This window comes from Aquarana catesbeiana, linkage group LG05 (genome assembly GCF_042186555.1).
Source record: "Aquarana catesbeiana isolate 2022-GZ linkage group LG05, ASM4218655v1, whole genome shotgun sequence".
NCBI classification, from domain to species: Eukaryota; Metazoa; Chordata; class Amphibia; order Anura; family Ranidae; genus Aquarana; species Aquarana catesbeiana.
The window spans coordinates 393535387-393558148 of record NC_133328.1 but is presented as its reverse complement, the minus strand read 5'-3'; the positions used below and the strand labels follow the sequence as shown (position 1 = coordinate 393558148).

The window sequence follows — 22762 nt, the reverse complement described above, 5'->3', positions numbered from 1 at the left end:
GCAATAATTCTAGCCCTAGACCTCCTCTGTAACTCAAAACATGCAACCTGTAGAATTTTTTAAACGTCACCTATGGAGATTTTTAAGGGTAAAAGTTTGTCGCCATTCCACGAGCGGGCACAATTTTGAAGCAAGACATGTTGGGAATCCATTTACTCGGCATAACATTATCTTTCACAACATAAACAAAAACTGGGCTAACTTTACTGTTGTCTTATTTTTTAATTCAAAAAAGTGTATTTTTTTCCAAAAAAAGTGCGCTTGTAAGACTGCTGCGCAAATATGGTGTGACAGAAAGTATTGCAACGACCGCCATTTTATTCTCTAGGGCAGTGATGGCGAACCTTGGCACCCCAGATGTTTTGGAACTACATTTCCCATGATGCTCATGCACTCTGCAGTGTAGTTAAGCATCATGGGAAATGTAGTTCCAAAACATCTGGAGTGCCAAGGTTCGCCATCACTGCTCTAGGGTGTTAGAAAAAAAATGTATAATTTTTGGGGGTTCTAAGTAATTTTCTAGCAAAAAAAAAACTGTTTCCAACCGTGGATAACAGAGAGGTATGGGGTTTGGGGCTTTTGCAGAATCATACTTGCCTAGTTTGGATGTAGCATCGATCCGATGCTGCATCTGTCCCCTGCCGACTCTAACACTGAGCTGTGAGAACCGAGCAATTGGCGGTGTTAGATCGCTCAATTCTCACAGCTCAGTGTTGTCAACCTATTAGAATTAATTTTACTGACACAACACCCAAAATTTACTGACATTTCCAACATTTAGTGCAAATTTGAGTATTTAGGCTACAAACAAGTACAATATGCAGTTAGCAATTTGATTTAAGATGGATATTAAGACAAACCTATTTCTTGTTTTAGTTTTGATATAGTAAGTAGCTCAAGGACAGGACTTAGAATGGGCAGGCACACACACATAAAATTGACTCTCACGGTGACACTGACAGCAGCACAGATGATGATGACCGCTCACTGATACAACACGTTCCCTCCTGAGTCACAGTAACCATCTCTTGCCACGCCAGGTGGATTCTTCCGTTCACTCCAGTCCTTACAGCACTGACAGCCCCCCTCCGGGCTTTCCTTGCTCCCGTCCTGCAGACCCACACACGAGGCTCCGGCCACTTGGCTTCCTTTGCCCAATGACATCACAGAACATGCCTAGGCACCGCCTCCTCCAGACCCGCGCCCCACAGGCACCACCCAAACACACTGTAGCAGGGACTCGGATGGTCTCGGCTAATTCTGGACCAGAGCGAGCGCTACAGCCATATTCTTTACTGGCAAACTTTTTGTGTCACTGGCAAGAGAAAAATACCCATTATTTAGTGGCTGCCAGTAAAAATACCGATGGTTGGCAACACTGCTCACAGCTCCGTGAGCAGTGAGCTGGTGACTGTCAGTCAGCAGCTTTCTGCTCTGCCCCCCCCTCGCTCACTGGAGCGCTGGGCTGTAGAGGGAGCCGCCGGCTCAGGCTTTCAGCGGCCCGCTAAGAGGCTGCGCCGGGTGCCTGTCCAGGCATGTGGGCGGGTCCCGACCCCAGTGTTGCGATCTTGCCCGAGCTGAGCAAACAAACGAGCTGAGCTTTGGCTGTATGTCTCCTTTAACTGATTTTGGGGGTACGACATTTTGTATTATTTGTAGTCTTTTGATGACAAACCATTTTTGTCCATATTGTATCTGCTTTAAGGGCCAACTGTTCCTAGAGGAGTTTAGTGATTTGCCTGTAGAAGCAACTAATGTTATCCTATGGGGTTATTTACGAAAGGCAAATCCATTTTGCACTACAAGTGCAAAGTGCACTTGGAAGTGCAGTTGCTGTAAATCTGAAGGGAAGATCTGAAATGAGGGGAAGCTCTGCTGAATTTATTATCCAATCATGTATAAGCTAAAATGCTGTTTTTTATTTTCCTTGCATGTCCCCCTCGGATCTACAGCGACTGCACTTCCAAGTGCAATTTCAAGTGCACTTTGTAGTGCAAAGTGGATTTTCCTTTGGTAAATAACCCCCTATGTGTCCATGCACATTAGGACATTTAGAGGCAGTAAAAAAAACCCTTCTGTTTTGCATTATTAATGCCGCGTACACACGGGCGGACTTTTCAACGGACTTTCGAATGAACGGACTTGCCTACACACGATCAACCAAAGTCCGACAGATTCGTACGTGATGACGTACGACCGGACTAAAATAAGGAAGTTCATAGCCAGTAGCCAATAGCTGCCCTAGCGTCGTTTTTTTGTCCGTCGGACTAGCATACAGATGAGCGGATTTTTCGACTGGACTCGAGTCCATCGGAAAGATTTGAAACATGTTTTATTTCTAGGTCCGTCGGACTTTTGGGGAAAAAAAGTCCGCTGGAGCCCACACACGATCGACTTGTCCGCCGGATCCTAGTCCATTGAAAAGTCCACTTGTGTGTACACGGCATAAGAGTGGTTTTCTGGCAGAAAAAAAAAAACGCTAAATGCTAGTACAAAAAAACTCTCAAAGAGTATTTTTGTTTTTCTGTCGAGCACAGGTGTGTTTTTTTTTTTTTTTTTTTTTTAAAGCCAGTGTGCATGGACCCTAAGATGTTTATGATTCTTCAGAATATATTTGCTTTCTATATCAAATTATTCTACAAAACTATAATTATATGGCGTGTGTATTGTAAGCAAGAACTGAGATTTGTCTCTTTTTTGCTTTTTTCTTCTTCTTCATTTGTTACTCTGCTGCTTTGAAAGCAATCTGTACCAGCTGGAATTGGCTTTTGCTACATCTTTTTACACTCCTTTACCCCAGACAGATGTCAAAAACTACACGGGGTGATGTATGTATGCCAAGCTGCCCTGGAGGAAGCTGGCCAGTCGTAGGAGGGGGGGTGGGGGGTATATTGTCAGCAAATTTCAGATGCCATGCTCTTTGCTCACGTAGCACTTTAATAGTCTGATGCCTAGAACTGCACGTCTCTCCTGTATGTTGGCTATGACTCAGGCTGTGTACTTAGGACTTCCTCCCCTACTCTGCAAGGCAAAGCTATACACTGCTCTGCTGTCTGTGTAATGGTAAGATGCTCAACGCTGCAACCTGCCAATTCACATCCTGGTCTCCCGTTTATCAATTTACTACACAGGAGAAAGAATAGGTTTAGCAACTCTAAAACTTCATAGTGCACTTTATATCTAACAAAATTAAGGCTGAATATATTTTTAATAACCTTGTGAAATCGTATTGCTCAGAAAATGTTATTGTTTAATGGTACTTTTTTATATGTGCTTCAACACCTACACTTTGATAGAACAGTTAACATTTTTTTTAATTTGCATGTTTTGTCTTCTAGGTAGCCTAATTAGTCCTAATGATTTTTCTTCCATTTCACACTCGGAGGCTGGTAACCCAGGTTTACTTTGGATTGAAGCCAGGAAGACAGAAGGGCATTGCTGTTGCTATGGCACGACCAAGCTCTAGTAAGTATCACTGTGTTGGTAGAAATGGTCTGTACATCTGCTATAAGATGGCATTTCCATCCAACTTTTTAAAGCTTTTCTTTAAAAGAAAAAAAACAGACATTTTATGTTTTACAATGGCTTGAATTTTGCATGGTACTTGCAATGCTAAGGCAACATACATCAAAACTTCAACATTATTTCTTTATAAAGGCTGTTGAATGGTCCAAAATTCAACCCCTGAGTGGCTCTGCAAGCCCCAGCCTGCTCGACTGAGTCGGGTGCAAACTTCTAGCCTGAACAGCAACTGCAACTTGTCAGATGTGGTCATTGTTCAGGTATTTTCTCTCTGTCTCTCACAAGCTCAATGGACAGACTTCAAGTTGTCTGTGCCCAGCCATAACTACAGTTTAAAATGTTTGATCATTTCATTTAGTAGACATTGCTCCTATATTGTTCTGTCTGCTTTATCTCACTTTGATTTGCCTTAGTAGCATATATCCTTAACCACTTAAGGACCAGCCTCGTTTTGAGATTTTGGTGTTTACAAGTTTAAAACCTTTTTTTTTTTTTTTGCTAGAAAATTACTTAGAAACCCCCAAACATTATATATTGTTTTTTTTTTCTAACACCCTAGAGAATAAAATGGCGGTCATTGCAATACTTTTTTTCACACCGTATTTGTGCAATGGTCTTTTTTTGGGGGGAAAAAAAAATCACTTTTTTTTGAATAAAAAAATAAGACAACAGTGAAGTAAGACCAATTTTTTTTTATATTGTGAAAGATAATTGCGCCCACTCGTGGAATGGCGTCAAACTTTTGCCCTTAAAAAACTCCATAGGCGACGTTTAAAAAAATTCTACAGGTTGCATGTTTTGAGTTACAGAGGAGGTCTAGGGCTGGAATTATTGCTCTCGCTCTAACCATTGCGGCAATACCTCATGTGTGGTTTGACCACCGTTTTCATATGCGGGCGCTACTCACGTTTTTTTTTTTTTTCTTCTTATTTATTTTACTGGATTTTTTTTTTTTTCACTGTAAAAAAAAAATTGGGTCACTTTTTTTATTCCTATTACAAGGAATGTAAACATCCCTTAGAAAAAAGCATGACAGGTCCTCTTAATTATGAGATCTGGGGTCAAAAAGTCCTCAGATCTCATATTTGGACTAAAATGCAATTAAAAAAAAAAAAATTTTTGTCATTTGAAAAAATGGCTCTATAAGACGTATTGGCGGAAGTGACGTTATGATGTTGCTTCTGCCCTGCTATGGTATGGGGACGGGTGGGGGTTATTTTCCCCTCACTCGTCTCCATACCCGGCCATGGACAGGTCCCGATCGCCTCCGCCGTTGCCGACAGCTCCGGTTAGCGACGGTAGGGGGGTGGCTCCTCTCCCGCCGCCGATAACGCACACGTACCAAATTTCGTGTGTAGCTCTGTCTTTTCAACAGAAGCTGGTCTAATGACCGGCTTCTATTGAACGGTCCTGCTGGAAAACCAGCATTTGATCAGTGCATACAACCAATGGCTGCAGCGCTGAACTGTGTATTCTGATGGGAGGAGAATCTCCGCTGTCAGAATACAATAGAGCAGTGGTTGCCAACCTTTCAGACCTCACGGACCACTAAACTCACAATTTTGAAGCCCGCGGACCACTATAATGAATTTTACATACCTTATACACACAATGCTCGGGCTCTCTGCCCCCCTCCCCTGGATCACACTGCTGCCTTATACACACAATGCTCTGGCTCGCTGCACTCCTCCCCCTGGATCACACTGCTGCCTTACACACACAATGCACTGGCTCTCTGCACCCCTCCCCCTGGATCACACTACTGCCTCATACACACAATGCACTGGCTCTCTGCCCCCTCCCACTCTGCATCACACTGCTGACTTATACAAACTCCTCATTATTGGATCTCACCTCCTTTCCAGCCATGTGCTCAAGCTCAGTGCTCCCTCCCGCAGTCTGTAATCAGTGCTGCCATTGAAAGTCCCCTTCTCCCCCCCCCTCCCCCCCCCCCTCTGCACTGCTCCATTTGAGTTCACACAGGAGCCAGAACTACGGAGGAGGCATCAGGTATCAATGCGCGTTGACAGTATTGATTGTCCGTGCGCATTGAGAATAACACTGGAAACAACTTTGGGTGGTATACATCCGCCACAATGTTGATTTGCGGCAGTACCCTTGGGGACCACCAGAATTTCCTTGTGGACCATCAGTGGTCCAAAGACAGCTGTTTGGTGACTGCTGCAATAGAGCAGTGGGGGAGATTCCTGCATCCTCATCACTTGTGTGGATGCGGGGATCTGTGAATTATTTTTCGCTCCACCCGCTGGTTGATTAAAAAAAAAAAAAAAAAAACTCTGCGTTTATACCATGCTTTATTGCCATTAAAATCCCATGCAATCTCTAACAATTACAGCGCCCCTGTCCCCCCGTGCTCGTGCGCAGTGGTGAAATCATACGTGGGTCATGCCCACATATGTAAACGATGTTCAAACCAAACGTGAGGTATCGTCGCGAGCGTCAGAGTGAGAACAATCATTCTGCCACTAGATATCCTCTGGAAACTCTAAACTGGTATTCTGTAGAAATGTTTAAAGCAACGCCTATGGAGATTTTTAATTAGCGGAGTATGTCGCCATTCCATGAGTGTGCGCAATTTTAAAGCATGACGTTTAATTAATTGAAGTGTATTTTTTTTCCAAAAAAAGTGTTTGAAAAACCGCTGCACAAATACCATATGACATAAAAAATTGCATTGATCGCCATTTTATTCTCTAGGGACTTTCTAGCAAAAAATACAGATTTTTACATATATGAGAGGTGTTAGAATTGGCCCCAGGCAAGTGGTTAAAGCAATACAGTATGCATTCAGTATTTTATCACAATACATATTGAATTTATCACAACAATGTTGTAATATTAGATTTTGTAGTATTTCTTATATAAAAAGTCAACTCACAATTCTCGCACAGGTTATTGAATCTTAGCATGATTCTAGCTTCGGAATGATATTGATTGCGGGGTTCTGTAAGGTGTCCGTTGAAGAAAACATTAGGGCTAGATTTACACTGCTGTGATCAAACTGCTTTATGTAATGCTACTTGGATCCTACTTGGATGTGGTTTGCATATTCTATGGGACCAAAATTACTCTGTGCCAAGTTGCATTGATGTGAATTTACACCATTGCAAACAATGTGATTTTCATTGTCATGCGTCTTGAGTTGTACAGAATTGCATTTGAATTTGCACTAGTGTGATCTAAGCCCTAATGTACCACTGGGAGGAGGATTACTGTTATTAGATACCCTCACCAGAATTCCCAGATCTGCCCAACAGCTGTGGACAATACAAAGCCAAGTAATGGTGTCACACGTCCCCTGTGAACTTTCTATTCTGTAGAATAAACAAATAATTGGGAAGCCCATAGTGACACTTTGTGTCTCCTTGTAGCAGTTTATGATTAATCCCCCTCCTACAGGACTATAAACTGCTGTAGTCTCCAAGAGGTAGAAAAAGCTGGGAGATTATGTATAACAGAGACATGGGGTTCTTTACACACTAAATAGTAGTAACATTCATACTGCATTGTTTTTTAACCTTACATCATTTCTCACATGTAATAGATCTGGCTGAATTTCGAGAAGTATTTGCTAAGGCAAAACATATAGCAGTTATTACAGGAGCTGGAGTTAGTGCAGAGAGTGGAGTTCCTACTTTCAGAGGTTCTGGAGGATTCTGGAGGAAATGGCAAGCTCAGGTAAGCATTTAAATCACCTGGGTAGCATTTAATTTGTTACATTTATGGAATCCCTATCAGAGGGATAGATCTGCTAAAGGCATACGCTGTAAATCAGTTCTGATCTGTAAGCTTGTTTGTAAGGATAGGTCATATAAGCTGAAGTGTTGTAAACCAGTTGTAGAAGAAAAGGAACCCAAACTATGTGCTAAAAGCAGAGATGATGAGGTTACCTATTGCAACCAATTACATGTTTTATCCGTTTAATTTAAAAAAAAATATCTTATTTTTGTGGTTCATCCTACCTCTCTGCTTTTCATCAATCTGCATTTACCAGGTTATAAACAATACAGTGCTAAAATTACTTAGCTTGAATAAAGCTTTATCACTTCAATACAGGGAGCTTTCACCTCCTTCCTAGCCGGTCCAATTTTCAGCTTTCAGCACTGTCGCATTTTAAATGACAATTGTGCGGTCATGCAACACTGTACATAAATGAGTTTTGTTTTTCCACACAAATAGAGCTTTCTTTTGGTAGTATGTAGCCACGACTGGGGTTTTTATTTTTTTGCTAAAAAAAAAAAAGAAAACAAAAAAAATGCATTTTTCCTCGTTTTCAGTTATTAAATTTTGCAATTAAATAATCTTCCTTCAAAAATTTGGGCCAAAATGTATTCTGCTTCATTTTTTTTTTTTTTTTTTGGTGAAAATATCCAAAATCAGTGTATTATTTAGTCTGTAAGAAAGTTATAGAGTCCATAAACTATAGTGTATATACAGTATATCTGAAAATCTATCAATCCTGATGTTCTGATGTTCATTTTTTGAAGCCCAAAAAGGCCAGGACAGTACAAATGCCCCCAAGTTCCCCCTTTTTTTTGAAAGTAGACAGTCCAAGGTATTTAGTAAGAGGCGTGGCGAGTTTTTTTTGAAGTTGTAATTTTTTTTTAAATTTATTTATTTATTTTACATACTGTCAGCATTTCAGTACAGCGTTATTCTATAAGGAGTGTGGCGGTGAATAGGGACACTAACTGGTGACAGTATGTAAAAATCCATTAAATTTATTTCTTATATATTACTTTTTTTTTTTTTTTTTTTTAACACACTGTGACCAGTGCAATCAATACAGTGTTACCACAGTAACACTGTACTAATCTGGGGAAGTGATCTGGATTTTTTTTAGCCATTATGATTGTTTATACCAGTAAATTTCACTGGTATAAGCAACTGTTTTTATTGAATGAAACTGATTCATTCAGTGTCATTTGTTGTGATTTGGCCACAGCTAATAACATGGTGTAGATGGGCTGTGATTTGCCCTGACTATATCATGTGATCACTGTGACCAGTCACAGCTAGCAACACAATTGTACACCATGGGTGGCATGAAAGGAAGCCATCCATTGTTTACAATTGTCATGTGATTTGGTGTGCGATCACATGGTACTGGCAGCAGGCCGGTACACTGATCAGTCATTGTCTGTATCTGACGGACACAGATTGCTCCATAGCATGGCGTGTGTGGGGGGATGTCATGACGCTGACAAAAGTCGAGACGATCGACGGAAGTTCAGTCCTGCCATCATTTTGCTATAGACCGGGTGGGATAAAATATAAAATGCCCATCAAGGATTCAGCAAATTGCAGTCTGCTACGTCCAGGTTTGTCAATTGTCTGCTTCTAAAGAAATAAAAGTAACTCACTGGAACATTTAAGCCTCGTACACACTTTTAATTTTCTTTTAGTTCAACCCAGCGGGCTGAACGAAAAAAAACAAAAAGCTGAGGAGCTTGAGGGGCGTTGTTGTACCAACTATGCAATGTTAGTACAGTGATCTCTACGCTGAGCTATTGTGTTCTGACAGGGGGGGGGGGCTGCACCTCGTGGATAATGGTTTTTCAGCATGCCTTTTTGACAGAAGTCGGCCAGGCTGATGTACACATAGGCCGAATAGTGGCCTGTTTCTGTTGAACCTGCTGATACCGGCCGATATTTGGTCCGTGTGTACCAGGCTTTAGGGTGCATCCACACCTGCGAATGCACCCGCACCCCGATTGGATGTGAGAACCCCAATGGGGGCTGCCTGCAAAAAGCTGTGGAAAGCGGCCCCATTGATAGCAATAATAGGCTGCTAGCTTCCGAAGCAAATCGCTGCCAATTGCATGTAATCTCTTATGCAGTGATCAAATGCGAGCGATCAGCCTTAGATGCAGATTGCTGCGTCCAGGACTGATCGCTTGCATTAAGATTATATGCAAGTTAGCACGATTAGCCACAGGAGCCGGTAGGCTCCCATTGCTTTCAAGGTGGCTGCCTCCTGCAGGCAATCATGGGAACCCCCCTGCTGGGGTTCAAATCTAATTAGAGTGTGGGTGCATTTGCAGGTAAGAATGCATCCTTTAACATATGTCAACAGTTAAGACACATAGGGGTTGATTTACTAAAACTGAAGAGTGCAAAATCTGGTGCAACTCTGCATAGAATCCAATCGTTTTACAGGTTTTGTTGTCAAAGATTAATTGAACAAGGTGCAGTTAGAAGCTGATTGGCTACCATGCACAGGTGCACCAGATTTTGCACTCTCTAGTTGTAGTAATTCAAACCCACAGTGTGAATTGTTTGGGTTTTAAGTGGTGGAAACCTTTTTAGAATGAAGGCAGAAAAGATGATGAAATGGTTGAGCTGCCTGCCCAATTACATACATAAATAATATAAACAGTGGAAGAGGGATGTCCAGTGTACTGGGGATATTGCTGCAAGAATTGTATTTTAAACTAGGTGGAAGATTTTAGTTTCAGGATAGGCTTTGTATAAACACGTTTAAAAATGCATGAGGGTAGTGCAAAATCTGGTGCAGCTCTACATTCAAACCAATCAGCTTCCAGAGTTTTTTTTTTTTTTTTGTCAACGCTTAATTGAACAAGCTGAAGTCAGAAGCTGATTGGCTTCAGCTGCACCAGGTTTTGCACACTCCAGTTTTAGCAAATTAATTCATAGCTTCCCGTTTAATTTCTGTTGCCACTTCCATGGTACAGTTATAAGTAAAGTTAAAGTGTAAATATCTACATTTTTACACGGCCAGTGTTTTTTAAACTCCATCTCCAAAAAATATCTCAATACAGATGGACACATGTTGCTGACATTTATGTAATATTAAAGCTGCTTCCATTATTTTATCCTAGCACTTGGCTACACCAGAGGCCTTTGCCAGGAATCCCTCTCGTGTTTGGGAATTTTATCATTACCGCAGAGAAGTCGTGCTGACAAAAAGTCCAAACCCAGCACATCTAGCCATTGCAGAGTGTGAATCTCGGCTCAGCAAGCAGGGGAGGAAGGTGGTGGTGATTACACAGAATATTGATGAACTGCATCGCAAGGCTGGGACACGCAATCTCTTTGAAATACATGGTAGGCTGGAGACAACATTTTGTGATTGTCCCTCAATAACCAGATGGGCACTACTCAAAAATGTATTTTATGAATTTCTCTATAGTAAGCCCCCATTTATACTTGAACATCAGCGTTTGAATGCAATTTTGAAGCTTTTTTGTTTGCTTTTTGAAGCGATTTTCTGGTGTTTTTTATTTTAGCCAATGGAAAGCAGTATCATCTGTGTTTATCGTATGCCACCCCTGTTCTTGTATCTGCTTCCTGGTTTTTCTGTGTGGTTTCTTGTACTGTCATAGCTCTTGGGCTATACCAATTTCTTTCCAGGCCTTCTGCTGCTTGCCATGGCTCTTGTATTGGGCATCACTGAGGTTGTAGAGGTTCTTGTGGGCCCTCCACTTCCAGCATGGACACTCCGAAGTTATAGCATGGTATGGCACATATATAGAGTCTGAAAGGCTGCGCACCCCGGATAGCAAATGTTGAAAAGAAGGAAAAAGTTCCCCGTGGGGTTTTAAAGCAGCAATTGAAAGTCACAGAAGAATTAGTAAAAAATAGGTATTTTTATTATCAAAAAACAATAGGACAATACTGTACAAAAGTTAAAACATGAGCTCTGGTATACACTGTGCGAGACCAAAGGATAGGGAGAAGGGGGAAAAAATGGTTGACAATACCAAATAGAGTACAAATTTCAAAATTTATTTAAAAATTCTCAGCTTGCAATAATGGAATTTTGGTTGTACTGTCCGATGTGTGGAAAAAACAAAATTCCGTTGTTGCAAGCTGAGAATTTTTAAATGATTTTGAAATTTGTACTCTATTTGGTATTGTCAACCATTTTTTCCCCCTTCTCCCTATCCTTTGGTCTCGCACAGTGTATACCAGAGCTCATGTTTTAACTTTTGTACAGTATTATCCTATTGTTTTTTGATAATAAAAATACCTATTTTTTACTACCGTATTTATCGGCGTATAACACGCACTTTTTCCCCTTAAAATCAGGGGAAAATCGCGGATGCGTGTTATACGCCGATCCCCTGCCATCCCGAGCTGTCAGATCTTTAAAATCGCCGACCGCGATTTGAAAATGGCGCCGCCGGCGCCGAAATACACAGAGCCGGTCCTCGGCTCTTCTCGGCCACTTTCGGCTTCACTCGAGCGCCGCCCGAACCTAGCCGAGTGTACTCGGCTAGGTTCGGATGGCTCCGCTCACAGTCACGCCCATCCCGGGCGGGACTACGAGTGGAGCCGAAAGTGAACGAGAGCCGCCGAGGAGCGGCTCTGTGTATTTCGGTGCCGGCGGCGCCATTTTCAAATCGCGGTTGGCGATTATGAAGCCTAGGATGGCAGGGGATCTAAGGATCGAAGGCTGCACTGGGGCAAGGCTGCACTGGGGCAAGGCTGCACTGACAAGGCTGCACTGGGGCAAGACTGCACTGAGAAGGCTGCAATGATGGGCATTTAAATGTAAGTTTTTTCCCTTCAACTTCCCTCCTAAAAGTTTTTTTCCTTAAAATTCTCTCCTAAACTTGGGGTGCGTGTTATACGCCGGCGCGTGTTATACGCTGATAAATACGGTAATTCTTCTGTGACTCTCAATCGCTGCTTTAAAACCCCACTGGGAACTTTTTCCTTCTTTTCAGGACACTCCAAAGTATCCCATTTTGTTCACGAGCATGAGGCTGCTAGGAGATTGAGATCATGCGCAGAATGTGTGAAAAAATGCACTCAACGTCTATGGAGCCAAAAAATGTACAATTCTGTGGGAGAAAAGCTCACATATTTTTCATGTGACAACTGGCAGCACAGCGCTCAGGTGTAAATGGGTACCACTGGATATTATAGGAATGTGAGTGTTGTCGTACTTCAGGAAATATGCAACAAGTTACTCGTGTGAATGGAGAATAAGATTGTTTTGTTTTTTACTCTATTACTTAGACTAAAATAGTATAGGTCCTTTAAGTAATGCTTGTAATAAAGCATATAGCTTAGAAGTGTATTTATTATCTGTATTTCATTTTGAATTAGGTAGCTTATTTAGGACCCGTTGTAACACTTGTGGCAGTTTGAAGGAAAGTTACAAGAGCCCTATATGTCCTGCTCTTGAAGGAAAAGGGTAAGATTTTCACATGAACTTTGTTTGCATCTATTTTCTCAGGTTGGGTTTGAGCAAGGCCCTAACGTGGGCAAGCCCCTCTCTTGAGCTAGGAGCTTGTAGTGGGTCATTGTTACATTCTAAAATGTTTTGAGTACTATTGTTAAAGGTACACGTTCAAATTTTTAACAGTATTAGTAAACAGTTTTTTAACAGTAGAGTATTGTCAAAGCCTTTTTGGCCATACTTCTCTTGTGGGTCACAGAAGTGGACTTATTTTTGCTCTCCTGTGATCCAGAGTCACTTTATAACAGGCTTTTGCCTGCTATCAGCTGATGTTAGAGAGCCATCCTTCTGGAAAGATCCTTACCATATTGTCGAGATCCACTCAGCTGCCTGATTGACAGCTGGCTTCCGCTCTCAGCGCGTGGCTGAGAACTGAAGCCAAGTGTGCCCGCCCCCTCTCCCGCCCAGTGCTCCAGCGAGCGCTGGAGGGGCAGAGCGGAGAGCAGTGACTGTCGATCACTGCTCTCTGTTTGGAGCAGACATGCAAATTGAGCAATCATCAATTATGTGATAGCTCAGTTCTCTGTCTTAGGGCCAATGTAGGACAGCTGCAACAACACACCGATGCTGCAAGATAGAGGCGAGTATGAAGATTTATTTATGTGCCCCATACATGTTCTTTAACATTATGACTCAAAGGACAGGTCCTAACTGCTCCAGATTCTATGTGGCTCATTTTGTGCACCTAGCTTACCTGCATGCTAGGTTCCAATAGTTCCCAGCATCCTCCTCTTCTACATGCCTCTGAATCTGAGCCTGTAACGGTACAGACAATGTTAATTCGCTAGAGCACTGACCTTTTTCAAGACCACTGCAGCCGTGTGTACATATATATTGGAGAAACCATGAAAGGTTGCACAGTACAGATCATGTGAAAAGAGTATGTTGAACCATTTAAAAGCCCAGTGGGAAGCCTGATTAATTTAGCTGCACTGGATTTTTATATAATTATAAGGTAAATTATTTGGACTTCTTGGCTTTAGTACAGCTATAATGTTTCCTGGAACAGAAAATTATTGTCTGTGGCATGCACCCCAGATGTGATCAGTAGAAGTCTAATGCAGGCTGATGTACTGTGATTTGAGAGTGTTGGTTCTGAACGAAGTGTCTGCTTTAATTAATCATAGAGGGTAGGCAAGAGGATTGATGACACCCCACAGTGTAGAAGTGACCAAGTAATAGATCTACCATAGGCAAAGTTCTCAGAAGGCCTGAAGGATTTTTAACTATGACACATTTGTTTTGAACAGAGTTGCTGATGGTTATGTATTTTACTTCCTTCAAATATTTTCTTATGTAATGGGATAAAACATGGTCTTCTTTCTTTGTTTCTGTTAGTGCTCCTGAACCTGAAGCGACTGATGCTGCTATTCCAGTAGATGACTTACCAAGGTGAAGATATAGTTTATTTTTGTATTTATTTTTTTTATCTTTCTTTTTTTTTCCTCTGATTGTCAGAAAACAATATATATAAGCCAGTTTCCACGAGTACAGGGGAAGAAGTAAAACAAAGTTATTGAAGTAAACAATGATGTCTTGTATCTGCTTTCAGGTGTGAAGAAAATGACTGCCGCGGTCTCCTCCGACCTAATGTTGTTTGGTTTGGTGAGACTCTGGATTCCACTCTTCTTGGAGAAGTGGAGAAAGAGTTGGAAACATGTGATTTGTGTTTGGTGGTAAGTGGTATTGGGGATAAAAAAACAAAGGGTTTTTATGCACTTCAGAGCCAAGATGTGCTCAACACATCTTAGATATGTCTTATGCCGCGTTCACACGGTCGGAACTTCCGACAACAATACAATACCGACAAATGTTCAATGTGAGCTTGTTGTTGGAAAATCCGTCAGTGTGTATGCTCCATCGGACATTTGCTGTCGGAATTTCCGACAACAAATGTTTGAGAGCTGGTTCTCAAATTTTCCGACAACAAAACTTGTCAGAAATTCCGAGTGTGTGTACACAATTCTGACGCACGAAATTCCACACATGCTCGGAATCAAGCAGAAGAGCCGCACTAGCTATTGAACGTCATTTTTCTAGGCTCGTTGTATGTCTTGTACGTCACAGCGTTCTTCACGTTCCGAATTTGCGACATTTGTGTGACCGTGTGTATGCAAGACAAGTTTGAGCCAACATCCGTCGGAAAAAAATCCATGGTTTTGTTGTCGGGATGTCCGATCGTGTGTACGCGGCATTAGTGTTTTGTGTCCCATTTAAAAAAATAAAAAAAAATCCATCATATTTATATACTACATATTGTGTTTTTTTTTTTATCATATTATGCAGTGATACTATTTGTTATAGTCATACTCTCACATGGATTGCCTTTCAGGTTGGAACTTCATCAGTTGTCTATCCTGCTGCCGTGTTTGCACCACAAGTGGCTGCTCGAGGAGTGCCTGTTGCTGAGTTCAACATGGAAAGTACACCTGCAACTACGGGCTTTACGTAAGAAGTGTCTTGAGTTAAACTTTATGTTGTGGTCTTGCTAGATCGGTATAAAGGACAGTAATTTTCACAAATCTGAATGCAAACATACTTTGGATTCTGTAATTTGCATGTTTAGCCTTTATATGACATGGCATGTTGCTGCGCCTTTTATAAATAGTCCGAAGAAAAATTACTTGCAGTCGCTGTGAAAAATTTTATTATATCACATAGTGATATATTTCAAGCATTTCTTTCTTTTTAATTGTGATGGTTATGTCTTACAGCTAGTAAAAACCCAAAATTCAGTATCTCAAAAAATTAGAATATTACATAAGACCAATAAAAAAAAATAAAAAAAAAAGGATTTTTAATACAGAAATGCTGGCTTGCTGAACAGTATGTCCATGTACAGTATAGTATGCACTCAATACTTGGTCGGGGCTCCTTTTGCATGAATTACTGCATCAATGCGGCGTGGCATGGAGGCGATCAGCCTGTGGCAATGCTGAGGTATTGTGGAAGCCCAGGTTGCTTTGATAGAGGCCTTTAGCTCGTCTGCATTGTTGGGTCTGGTGTCTCTCATTTTCCTCTTGCCAATACCCCACAGATTCTTTATGGGGTTTAGGTCAGGTGAGTTTGCTGGCCAATCAAGCACATTGAGACCATAATCATTAAACTAGGTATTGGTACTTTTGGCAGTGTGTGCAAGTGCCAAGTCCGGCTTGAAAATGAAATCAGCATTTCCATAAAGCTGGTCAGCAGAGGAAAGCATGAAGTGCTCTAGAATTTCCTGGTAGGGGGCTGCGCTGACTTTGGACTTGATAAAACACAGTGGACCAACACCAGCAGAGGACATGGCTCCCCAAATCATCACTGACTGTGGAAACTTCACACTGGACCTCATGCAACTTGGATTCTGTGTCTCTCCATTCTTCCTCCAGACTCTGGGATCTTGATTTCCAAATGAAATGCAAAATTTACCACAGTCCGTGATTTGAGCCATGTTGTCTGCTGGTGTTGGTGCACTGTGTTATATCAAGTCCAAAGTCAGCGAAGCCCTCTACCAGGAAATTCTAGAGCACTTCATGCTTCCCTCTGCTGACCAACTTTATGGAGATGCTGATTTCATTTTCCTGCAGGTCCTGGCACCTGCCTACACTGCCAAAATTACCAATATCTGGTTTAATGATCATGGTATCACTGTGCTTGATTGGCCAGCAAACTCGTCTGACCTAAATCCCATAAAGAATCTGTGGGGTTTTTTCAAGATGAGGATGAGAAACATCAGATCCAACAATGCAGATGAGCGGAAGGTCACTATGAAAGCAACTTGGGCTTCCAAAACACCTCAGCAGTGCCACAGACTGATCGCCTCCATGCCACGCCGCATTGATGCAGTAATTCATGCAAAAGGAGTACCGACCAAGTATTGAGTGCATACTATACTGTACATGGAGTATGTACAAGTTTGGATTTGATTTGTTGCCATTAGGGTAATCCATGGAGTTCTTTTAATTCAAATATTTTTTGCAAAATAAGCCCTTGGTGCTTTATATAGTATAAAACCTTTTTTAAAAAGGAAATGTACGATTTTGTTAATTTTATTATAATCTGAACTTTGAAAAAAAAATGTTTTTAGATGAGGTAAATTTTGAAATATTGCACATACACAGCCAGCAGGTGGAACTTTTAGTGTTTCTCTCTTTTCCACACCTTGAATAAAAGCTTACTGTTGACAGAAATTAATCGCTCAAGGTGGAGTGTTCAAGTACTGCTCAGTTAAAAATACAATGAAAAGAGATTTTTCCTAAAGGGAGACAACTACTGCCATGCTTTTCGTTAGCAATCCCATAGTGTTCTGTGAATCCTTTGTCATTTATTAAAGTGGTAGTAAACTGCAGAATAATGTTAGAATGAGTTAGTATGCACTGCATACTAGTACATTTTCACAGACTTGCCTCAAATCGAAGCCCCCTAGCGGTGCACTGTCACTGCTGACAGGGCTTTCATCTTCACATGGTCTTTCTTTTGGGTTAGTGGCCTTCGGGCCCTTTAAATGGCTGAGCCATGGTCACGTCACGACCATCCATTGAGAGCGCAGTGCGCATGTGCTGGTGATGTCACCAGCTGCTACTAAAATAAATCTCTCCTAAACGGTGTATGTTTATGGGCCCATTTACACTAGAAACTACATATCTACTGCGTGGTTTTTCTTTGCACGTATGCATGTATTTGATGCACATTTACATGCAGTTGATGCACAATTTTTGACGCACAATTTTCTATTTGCATTTGTCCTGTAAGGACACTTCTTTCTTCTTGCTTTTCCTGGGGCTCTGTGTGCACTGTGATGTGTTGCAGTGCGTTGGCATACACTTTTGCGTGTTTGCGGTGCGCAAAAATGCGACATGCTCTACTTTTTATGAGTACACTGCAGTAATGTGAACTATACCCATCAGATTACATTGATTTTTGACTGTCAATGCAGTTGGAGTGCAGTCAAAAATGCATCCAACTGCATTAGTTGTGAATGGGCTCTCAGAGATATTTACTGCACCTACAGGTAAGCCTTATATAGGTATAAATCAAAAAATTGACTTTTCTACCATTTTAAATATTTAAAGGTTTGTTTTTTTAATAACAAACATGTTATACTTGCCTCTTCTGTGCAAGGGTTTTTGCACAGAGTGGCCCCGATCCTCGTCTTCTGGGGTCCCCCAGTGTCCTCGCTCCTCTCAGCATCGAGTACCCCCCCCCCCCCGAAGACCCGCATTCCAAGGGGACACTTGTGTGGGTGCGCTCCCAAGTCCTGCTGCTGCGTCCATTGATACAGACAGCAGGACTCGGCCCCGCCCTTCGGGTCACTGGATTTGATTGGCTCCCGCTGCTGTCAATGGCTGCACTGCTATCAATCTATCCAATGAGGACCCGAGACAGCGGCTGGAGCTGTTGTGCTCATCCCCGTTGATGGAACAATTGGATTCAGGTAAGTAAAAGGGGGGGTCTGGGGGGCTGCTGCACTACAGAAAGGTTTTCACCTTAAGGCATTGTAGTGCATGGGGTGTCATTCAAAGTGTACAGTTTATACTCCTTTAGACTAGGTTCACACTTATGCGGTGCAATTTGCATGAGTTTTTTTTAGTGCCATTTCACTGATCACATCCAATGCGACTTGATGCTGGTTCAGTTGCGATTCCAATGTGTTTTGCATGTGATTTGAATGCAGCTGTGATTTGGAAATCAGGTCAGAAACACAGCACAGACTTGTACACTGGAATTACATTATTTTTGACAGCTATGCGTTTTGTATGCAATTTCCATTAAACTATATGGAGCCTAAAATCGCATCGTACCAAACACGCACAGAACCCTTTTCAAAGTCGCACTGCGTTCAGACTACATATGTGAACCGCCTTCATAAAAAAATCATGCTTTTTTTTATCTGTCATGCAATTCCATGCATTCTAATGCGCATCTGGAAAATGCATGTGAACCAGTGCTATAAAAAAAAAAAAAATAGATGAATAAACATTTATTTTAACGTTAAATATAAAAAGTGCAGCGCTAAACATCTCCAATTAGCAACATAAACAAATAGTGATATTAACAAATATACATACTGTTATTGCACAATACACTTTATTATGTGTAATGAGTCCAGGAATCTCCTACACAAGAAATTATAATAAAGTGGGTTCAAATTAATGTGACCACCATGTGAAAAAAAAAAAAAAGTCCAAATAGGAAGACAGCAGAAGGTCCGTTCCAGTGGTTATTAATGACAATCAACGTCAGCTTAAGGAGATCACCATGGCGCGTGCATCCACCACCCTAGAGATGGTGACATGACCTTTCATGTCATTGCGCTTACTTTTATACTCATGTGATCACATTATGGAGATGTTTCATTGATGCCTACTATTCCCGAATTTGTGTAAGTTTTCTACTTTTAAATAAATCATTTGTAAGACAGTTTTACACTATGTGGAGGTCTCTTGTCTTTTATAAACGTTGAGGCCTATGATATATTAAGAAGGGTGGTCCGTGTGGAGAACTGTGGCCCAACCCTGGAATATTATTCCTATGACCATCAGCCCGATGACCTCTTCATGCTCGTTTGAATTCATCTGGTAAGCGTGTTTACTCTCTCTTGGGTGGTGGATGCACGCGCCATGGTGACTCCTTAAGCTGACATGGATTGTCCTTTATAACCACTGGAACAAACTTTCTGTTGTCTTTCTATTTGGACTTTTTTTCACTTGGTGGTCACATTAATTTGAACCCAATTTATTATAATTTCTTCTGTAGGAGATTCCTAGACTCATTACACAGCGTCATTGCACAATGTATATTTGTTAATATCCCTATTTGTTTTCGTTAATAATTGGAGATTTATAGCACTGCACTTTTTTATGTTATTATTGGTACACAATTGTCTCTTAGATTGTAGTGCTGGCTGCTACCTTGCAAGACTTTAGCGCAGTCATTTTTGCACTATTTCACATTTATTTTAACATGTATAAAAAACAACAAATTAAAATAATGCCAAAGTTTACCCAAAAAGGCCCGCAGCAGCTTTTTCTTTTTTGTTTTGAATAGCGTATGGTAGGGTTAAAACCTGTTTCAGGTTATTTCTCGGTGTCCTTGTTGCTGACATTTCTCATCACTTCACTACCTGAACTGTTCCCAGGTCAGGGAGCAAAGTGGAAATCTGACAGACACAATCTATGTTGTAGGGGGGATTTTGGTTTCAGGGTGTCGCCAGGACAGGAAGTAAGGGGCTATAGCTATGACGGGTTTGAAGAGGCGAAAAGTTGGGACTTTGAGTCAGACGCGAGTCTCCATCCCTATGCATACAGGAAATGGGAAGGTTGGGACTTTGAGCACCTCACTCAAAGTCCCAACCTTCCTGTTTCCTATCGCTATGACGGGGACACAAATCGCAGTAAAAACCTGACAAAGTATACATTCATATCATTCCCTGCCCTCAGGGAGCTTACAGTCTAAGGTCTCTAACTCACATACATACATACATAGGACCCACGCAGGCACAGGGAGAACATGCAGACCCTGTGCAGGTTGGGGATAGTGCCGTGGTTGGGATTTAAACTAACGACCTTAGTTCCCTAGACTTCAAAAAGACATGCTGGTAGGTTTATTGGCTCCCGTCTAAACTGTAGTATGTCATACACCTGGATTGTGAGTTAGGGCCCTTAGATTGTAAGTTCCTTGAGGGCGCGTATATATATATATATATATATATATATATATATATATATATATATATATGTATGTATGTATGTATGTTTTTATATATAATTTATAAATTTGTGTGTATGTATGTAAATTGACGGCACTATACAAGTACCTGTAATAGTGCTGCTAGGCGGAGGTGCTAGCCACTGAGCTGCCCGTGAATCTGTAACATATTTAAAAACTTGTAACTGGGGGATACTCTGTTTTTGCTAAATGTCTTCAATTCCCAATAAATACCTCCTGTTAACTTTCTTGTGTGTGTTTTTTTTTTTTTTTTTGTAGGTTTCATTTCCAAGGTCCTTGTGGAACAACATTGCCTCCAGCACTTGCTCGCCATGAAACTGAGCTTATCTCTTGAATTTTACTTGAACATGTAACGAATGGACTGTTTTGGTGTATGAGCAAAAAGGGAGGATTGGTTCAACAGAATGGCCGAATTTTCTAGGAACCAGACCTTTTTACCACTTTTTCGGTTCTCTTGATGTCCTCACTTGCACTATGAACAATACCTTGCACCGGATACAAATTTGCCAGGATTCATCTTTAACAAGAACAAATCACCAAAAATTATTTTACCAAAAATTCTGGGCAATTCAAACTGAAAATATAACGGAAAAAAAATACATAAGCAGTGAAAACAGTCAAAACTCCTGATTGTCAAAACATACACCAGACCCAACAATATAACTTCTAAAGTTTATATGCAAAGCTCAGCCTTTTTTTCTTCGCCTAACTTCTCCCAAGTCTCATTGAGGCCGTAGGAGGGGTCGGGCCAAAATTAACTTTTAGAGGAAAAGAACTTCAGCTGCCTATATCTCTAGATCTGCTAAAAACTTTGACATGCAATTTTACTTAATGTAACCTTTGCTTATGCATTTTTACATAATATGCAAAGTTTGAATGGCCTAGGTTTATGATGTTTACTCTAATCCTTCTCAGAAGTAATTTTCCAGTTTGTATAGAGCCACCCTGACACAGCTCAGTCTCAGTTAGTTCAGTCTGTTTCTTTATCAATAGCGTTCCCATAATAATCAGTAATGGATAACTAAACTTGTGTATATTTATCCTTTTAAGTTATCCCCAAAGGTCTTTTACTCTGTCTACTATCCTGCAAGATACTCAGGGGTTGATTTACTAAAACTGGAGAGTGCAAAATCTGGTGCAGTTCTGCATAGTAACCAATCGGCTTCTAACTTTGGCTTGTTCAATTAAGCTTTGACAATGAAACCTGGAAGCTGATTGGTTTCTATGCAGAGCCACACCAGATTTTGCACTCTTCAGTTTTACTAAATCAACCCCACTGTTGGGCCCACAGAGAACCGCAAATGTACCACTGAATACTCTCCAGCTGGTCTCTCGCCTCTTCTGCAAATACTAACCTGCTGGAAGATTATATCTGATTGCTATGGGTTACTGCACACCACTGCTTTTGCCTCATATTAAATTGAGTTCTCTGCTAGCTCCAATTGTTCTTGTACAATAAAAATTTGCAATAGGTTTTCTACATGAATGTAAAAATGGTAATCTTTGGTGTTCGCAAGGTTCTGTGAAAAAAACAAAAAACTGTTTTATCTAGCAGAACAGTTAAATTAAACTGAAAACCTGTTTAGAGCTCATGTTTTACATCTATACTGTGGACAAAATAATCTAGGCCAACAATTGCCATGCACACTACTTGTATGTTACAGGTTTTTTGCAAACCTCTCTGGGACATCCTTAACTTTGGTTTAAGTGCCATTGTTTAGGATATGTTGATTTGCACATACAAACCACTTTATATATACACACACAACATTGCTGCTAAATTATCACTTTCGCAGCGTTGGAGTTTTTTCGTCCTAAAATGTCTCCATCAGGGACATCAATTCCATTTCAAATGTGTTTGTGTAGATCAATTGCAAATGTGTGGTTTATGTTTTTTTTAGGTTTGTTGTAAAAATCATTTGTAAAGTTAATAAACTTGGAAAAAGGCATATTTCATGCTGGTCAGTTAATGTATATTGCGTACTTGCTGACATATGGCAGGTCTTTTTGTAGGAAAAGTGATGTTTTTCTCATATTAACTGCTTGCCGACCACCTCATGTAGGAGTACAGCAGCAAAGCAGCTCTCCTGTGCTGGATCACATGCTAGATATACTATATTGTCAAAAGTATTGGGACACCTGCCTTTACACGCACATGAACTTTAATGTCTTCCCAGTCTTAGTCCGTAGGGTTCAGTATTGAGTTGGCCCGCCCTTTACAGCTATAACCACTTCAACTCTTCTGGGAAGGGTGTCCACAAGGTTTAGGAGTGTGTCTATGGGAATGTTTGACCATTT

The 22762-nt window shown here is 41.0% G+C and overlaps 1 protein-coding gene across 2 annotated transcripts in view; it reads left to right on the top strand.

Moving 5' to 3' along the window:
• Window positions 1-22415, top strand: part of SIRT5 (sirtuin 5) — a 29367-nt gene extending 6952 nt beyond the window's left edge. Inside the window, exons 1-9 of one of the 2 annotated variants that reach the window (XM_073631081.1) lie at window positions 3044-3063; window positions 3339-3465; window positions 7088-7221; window positions 10386-10611; window positions 12622-12709; window positions 14093-14146; window positions 14307-14430; window positions 15087-15202; window positions 20723-22415. In XM_073631081.1, the coding sequence (XP_073487182.1) occupies window positions 3357-3465; window positions 7088-7221; window positions 10386-10611; window positions 12622-12709; window positions 14093-14146; window positions 14307-14430; window positions 15087-15202; window positions 20723-20798 (927 nt within the window). In that variant the 5' untranslated portion in view covers window positions 3044-3063; window positions 3339-3356 and the 3' untranslated portion in view covers window positions 20799-22415. Of the gene's footprint in view, window positions 1-3043; window positions 3064-3338; window positions 3466-7087; window positions 7222-10385; window positions 10612-12621; window positions 12710-14092; window positions 14147-14306; window positions 14431-15086; window positions 15203-20722 lie in introns of those variants that run through there. The other variant, XM_073631080.1, reaches the window with a different exon arrangement.
• Window positions 22416-22762: the final 347 nt, after the last annotated feature.